Here is a 6408-nt window from a genome sequence, read left to right on the forward strand (position 1 = left end):
GATAGATGGATGGATGTGTGACAGATGGCAGGTGGATGATGGATGGATGGATGGATGGGTGATGGATAGATGACAGATGGATGACAGATGAACGGATGGATGGATGGATGAACGGATGGATGGATGGATGGATGGATGACATACTCTGCTGCATTGTAAACATGAGATCTTATTCATGTGTTAATCTGTAGCCTCTGCCAGAGCTCTGTGGTTCTGGACCGGTTCTTGTAGTTTTATTTTATTTTGTTTTGATGTTTTCATCACTCTGTCATCATGTCTGCTCTGAAACTTACGTCAGAATCTTTCTCCTGTCCAAGTGGGCCAGCGGTGTTGTGCTGAACGTGGTGAAGGATGTATTTGCTCCGAGGTGTGGTCACTTCCTTGTTTTTGTGACATCATTAAGTAGGAAGCAGAGCTGCTGGAGGTTCTGAAGGGTTTTGTTTGCTTGCTCTCTTCATGCTGGGAGTGTATTTTGGGTTGTGTTTACCAGTCTGAACCTGGCTGGGTCGTCCAGGAGCAGCAGGAGAGGGGAACTTCCTGTGGGAGGGACAGGATGTGGCCTGAGAGGGTCGCTCAGTGACGGGCAGGGAGACCAGTATAAAGGAAGTTTTGTAAAGACAGTTCATTGTTTTGTTCTTTTACAATAGAAAGAGACAAATATGAGACTCTGAGGGGAGCAGGGACTCCATCCCCGAGGGAAGTCGAGGGCAGGGGTGCGTTTATTTTTGATACGCTCCTGAGGCAGCATCCTGTCCTGGACGGGTGGGGCTAAAGGCAAGCCAGGAAGCAGAGAAAGAGAACTGAGACCCTCCATCTGCTGGTCCCAAAGCCACAAACACACAAACAGAACAGTGCTGCTGGAACCGGTCCAACTCTGACTCACTCCCTACACACACTCACACACACGCACACACACACACTCACACACACACACACCGTGAGTCCAGCAGCGTGGCTCACTCCTGCTTCGTAAAGAGACTTGGCTCCTGTGATTTGAAGGTTTAGTTACATCATCACACAGCAGCTGATCGTGCACGGGCCGTGCCCTCATGCAACAAAATACCTGTCGAGGAGCCTCAGCACACAGTGCGTGCACACACACACGCACGCAGACCCTTGTGCACATTAAAGGTGACAGTGATAACAGCCGGCAGAGAGAAGCAGGACAAACCAAATTAGATTTTCTCTTATTTTTATGTTTTGCTTTCTTCTTTCACCCTCCGCCCTTTCACCACAAGACCGTGCGTGTGTGCGTGTCTGTGTGTGTGTGTGTGCGTCTGTGTGTGCATGTGTGTGTTTTGCTGTGAGGAATGCGACAGGGCCATATTTCCCAGGAGTCTGAGGCTCTGCAGGCTTTAGCTTCGCTCTATAAGCAGTTTAGGAAAAACAATGACAGTCACCAAATACACACAGACACACACACACACACACACACACACACACGTCTGGTTGAAGAAAACAAGCTTCATGCTTTCATTCCTTTAGTAAATGTGTTTTAAAAGTTTAGCATAAAATAATTGTCTTCCTTTTTATTTCTGATCTTGATCACTGAGGAATTTGGAGTTTTTGGAAAATGTTTAAAACTTTATTCATGGCAAATCCAAAAAGTGAACAAGAATAATGTTGCGAAAACAAAATTATTAGATTTTGTTATTCAGAGTTAGGGTTTATTTGTTTGTTTGTTTTTGTCGTTTCAAAGTACCGTTTGATAGATGGAAAGAAAACAGGTCAAAGTGACAACACAGTAAAATTATTTTAACTCAAGTAGCTGAGGTGTTTCCACAGGAACAAAGAGCAATCTTTTATGAGTTAAATAAAAATAGAAATGATTGAAGATTCACTGCCAACATTTTTAAAGCAACAACAGCACCAACAATAACACCTACAACAACAACACCTACATCCAAAACAACAAGAACCATTACACCAACAACAATAACACTACCAGCAACAACATTAACAAAAACAACTATGACACCACCAACAACAACACCATCAACAACAATAACACCAACAACATCACACCTGCTACAACAACAAAAATTGCTAGAACAACAATAATAACAACAACACCATCAACAACAATGACAACAGCAAAGACAACAATAATAATAGTAATAATACCAACAGCATCAACAACAATAACACCAACAACAACAACACCTGCTACAACAATACCAACAACAACACCTACTAAAACAACTATAACACCTACAACAACAATGACAACAACATAAACAACACCAACAACCCAAACTATAAGAAAAATTGCACCAACAACAATAACACCACCAGCAGCAACATGAACAAAAACAACAACAATGACACCACCAACAACAATAACGCCAACAACAACACCTGCTATAACAACACAACAACAATAACAACAACACCTGATACAACAATACCTACAAAAACAATGACAACAACAATACCAACAACAATACCTACAAAAACAATGACAACAACATCAGCACCTACAAGAACAAAGAGAACAACACCTACTGCAACAACAATGACAACAACAACACCATGTACGAGAACAATGAGAACAACAACAACACCTACTAAAACCTACTAAGACCTGTCTAAAGCTTTTGAGACTGTGGATCATAACATCTTGTGTCATAAACTCTCAGAAATTGGTTTCTCAGAACACACCATTGGTTGGTTCTCTAACTATCTTTCAGACCGGATGCAATGTGTTCAACATAATGGTACTTCCTCCAGTTATTAAACAGTCAACAATGGTGTACCACAAGGCTCAGTCTTAGGACCCACCCTCTTTACAATCTACATACATAATGTAGGTAAAAACATCCCTAATGCATCCATACATTTCTATGCTGATGACACAGTTGTTTATTGTCGAGCTAAAACTGTTGCTAAGGCTTTCCAGCTTTTGAAATCTGCATTCAACTACATCCAGACAGATTTGTTCCGCCTCAAACTTGTCCTAAATGCCGACAAAACCAAAGGGATGCTTTTTTCAAACAGGAAGTCGGTCCCAGCAGTTCTTCCTCCGATTTTATCCTCAAATGGTGTCCCCATTGAGTTTGTTGATTCCTATAAATATTGGGGTATCTTGGTCGACTCACATCTCTCTTTTAAGCTCCATGTGGAAAACTTGGTAAAGAAACTGAAAGTTAAACTGGGTTTCTTTTTCAGAAGCAGATCCTGTCTAACCCTGAATGCTAGAAAACACCTTGTATCTGTGACTTTCCTTCCCTCCATTGATTACGGTGATATTATTTACATGAATGCTCCTACAAGAACCCTGCAGATGTTGGATGCTGTCTATCATGGTGCACTAAGATTCATAACTGGCTGTGATTATCGTACCCACCACTGCACCCTGTATTCACTGGTTAACTGGACATCATTAACGTCACGCAGACTCTCTCACTGGTACATTTTCATCTTTAAATCACTTCTTGGTCTGCTGCCTTCATACATCTCCTCCTACATGTCTCTGCGTGGGTGCAGCTACGGAGTGCGCTCTCAGGACATCATTACCTGCAGTGTTCCCTCAATGAGGACTGAACTAGGCCTTCTCCTACTCCGCTCCTGTTTCCTGGAATATCTTACAAAAAGATTTGAAGCTCTCGACCTTGACCTCTCTAAGTATCTTTAAGAATCTGTTGGACTCCTGGCAGGGACCAACGCAGACATGTTCCTGTTTTTAGTTTTCTACATTCGCCTTAGAATCTAGCTGTTTTTTTGTTACCTTTTTCTTTTAGCCATCCTATTTGTAAAAAAAAAAAAAAAAAAGAAAAAAAAAACTGCAGTATGACTTTTTATAATTGTTTATTGTTGTTGCTGTTGTCCGTTGTTGTCATCTTTCTTTGTTGAAATCAGGTCTCTCTTGTAACTTGAGTCCTCGAGGCTCAATGGGATTACCTGTCTAAATAAAGGTTGAATTAAAAAAACAACAATGACAACAACAACAATACCTACAAGAACAATGAGAACAACAACAACACCTACTACAACACACGCCACCTCTCTTCATGATCAGATGTAGAGGAAAGAGTCTGACGTCTTGTGGCAGTTAGAGGGACCTCTGGAAGCTGAAGACATGGAGGAAGATGGAAAGACGTGAGGAGGAGGAGAAGGGTTTGGATCATAATGGGGTCAGTGACCCCCCAGTGAGTTGTCCCTTCACTTTAACACCCAGAGAACCGGAGCATCCGTTAATTTCCTTCATTTGCTCTGGTGTTTGTGTGAAAGCCTGCATGTGTCTTCTCCTCTGGACCGGCGCGCTCGGCCTCTGAAGCCTCGCCACAAACACCAGCGGGCTTCAACAAAACATGGGCAGCAAGATAAGCACCGCAGAATGACAAAGAAGTCTTTATCAACCCCAAACCACGAATAATCCGCCCCATCCATGTCCCCGTCCACCCATCCTCTGTTCATCCCCCTGTCCTCTCCTCTGCCCCTGTCTCCCATCCTCTCTGCTTTAGTTTGGCCCTTTTTTCTTGCCGTAGAGAGGCATATCTGCAAGAGACAGCGATTAATCTGAGAAAGCTGCTTTTAGAGGGTGGGGGGCTGATTGGGAAGCTCTTGTTGGGAATAATGTGTTTGTGAAGAAGCACTGAGAGAATTTGTTTTAAAATTGTATTGTGACAACAACAAAAAAAGGCAAAGACATGGAGAGATGTCTGTCTGGGAAGTGATTCCCCTCTCAGAGAAATGATTCCCAGTTCAAAAGAATGATTCAGAGGAATGATTCCTATCTCAGATAAATTGTTTCCTGTTTAGAGGAATGATTCCCTTCAGAAAAATGATTCCCAGTTCAAAGGAATGATTCAGAGGAATGATTCCCTTCAGAAAAATGATTCCCAGTTCAAAGGAATGATTCAGAGGAATGATTCCCATCTCAGATAAATGGTTTCCTGTTTAGAGGAATGATTCCCTTCAGAAAAATGATTCCCAGTTCAAAGGAATGATTCAGAGGAATGATTCCACTCAGAGAAATGGTTCCCTGTTCAGATGAATGATTCAGAAAAATGATTCCCAGTTCAAAGGAATGGTTTAGATGAATGATTCCACTCAGAGGAATAATTCCCTGGTCAGCAGAACCGTTCAGAGTTCTTGGTGCATAAGCCCATTTCTCATCAGGAAGTTCAGGTTCCCCGACACGTGAAGCAGACCTTGTTAGTCCAGTTACCTCCCCTTCTCTAAAAGTTCACTATATATAATGAAAAACCAGAATGTTTCACTTTAAACAGAAATCTCAACAACACAGAATTTATTCAATTAAACGTGATTTCATTGGCTTATTAAATTAAATTAATGAGCTAAAGGTTTAGCTGAAGACTTAAAAAATAAACAGAGGTGGTTTCAGGTGTGCGTGTGTGCGTGTGCATGTGCATGTGTGTGTGTGTGTGCGTGTGTGTGTGTGCAGAAACACATCAGATTGTTCTGTCTGCAGGTTTATTATCCACTTGTTTCTGTTTTTTCTCTTTCATCAGAAACTGTCTAAAGCTGAAAGAGTGGGTTCTGTGGGAGGTGTGTGCATGTGTGTGTGCATGTGTGTGTGTGTGCGTAGGTGGGGTGGGGGGCAGCCCATTATTTCTCCCATCATGTGTTCTCACTTGTTCTGCCTGCCTCCCCTCCCTCCTTTCTCTCTCCCTGCAGAACCACACACTGAGTCAGCACGCGCAGTGAGACCGAGGCCCGGCAGGATCTCTCAGCTCAGCCGCGCCCCCGACCCGGAGCCGGCGGGGGACCCCCATCTCCACATCACAGCCAATCAAAGTGTCATTTGCTCCTCACATGTAGAAGTGTAACGACGGCGCCGCTGGGCGCGGCCATTAGGAGCAGCGGGGGAAGGAATATTAATGGGATCTGCTATTAAATAAAGAAAAGTGTGGGAGCTAGATGAAGGGCCAGGATTGTTGTAGTGCAGTATTTTTATTGTCCCCCCCCCTCGCCCCCCCACATGCCATGCATTCATTTTTCTAACAGAGAAGAAGAAAAGCAAGAAACAAGATTGTTTGAAGACTTTCTTTCTACTTGTATCCATAGGTGCCACCTCTTGGTTTAGTCTTTGTTCCATGTCCCCTTATGGACTTGAGTTCTTTCTGTTCTGGTTCTGGTTCTGGTTCCTTGCGGTCAGTCGGTACTTGTGCTGTGTTGTGTTTGCCAGTTGTAAGAATCCTAAATGCTTTCCTCCAAACTCCCCTTTATATGATTGGTATAAATCTACTTTTCCTTTTTGTATTGACGACGGAAACACACGAGAATAAAGTGCAGAAAACACCCGGACCTTTTTTTTCTTGGTTCTGCAGTCCCAAGGCCCGCATCGCTTATTGTACAAATAAATCTCATCGGTTTGAGTGCGTCGGGTCGACGGCTGCTTTTTAAATGTGACTTCAGCTGAACGCAATAATCCAGTTCAAAACA

General features: G+C 43.0%; 1 protein-coding gene across 6 annotated transcripts in view; it reads left to right on the forward strand.

The window, feature by feature from the left end:
* The window catches only part of znf423 (zinc finger protein 423), a 148756-nt gene extending 142787 nt beyond the window's left edge, over positions 1–5969 (forward strand). For all 6 annotated transcript variants that reach the window (XM_037683279.1, XM_037683282.1, XM_037683281.1 and 3 more), the window contains one exon: positions 5641–5969. In XM_037683279.1, coding sequence (XP_037539207.1) covers positions 5641–5670 — 30 coding nt within the window. In that variant the 3' untranslated portion in view covers positions 5671–5969. The remainder of the gene's footprint in view (positions 1–5640) is intronic.
* The last annotated feature ends 439 nt before the right edge of the window (positions 5970–6408 follow it).

This window comes from Nematolebias whitei, chromosome 10, assembly GCF_014905685.2.
Source record: "Nematolebias whitei isolate Nwh7 chromosome 10, NemWhi1, whole genome shotgun sequence".
In the NCBI taxonomy this organism is placed as follows: Eukaryota; Metazoa; Chordata; class Actinopteri; order Cyprinodontiformes; family Rivulidae; genus Nematolebias; species Nematolebias whitei.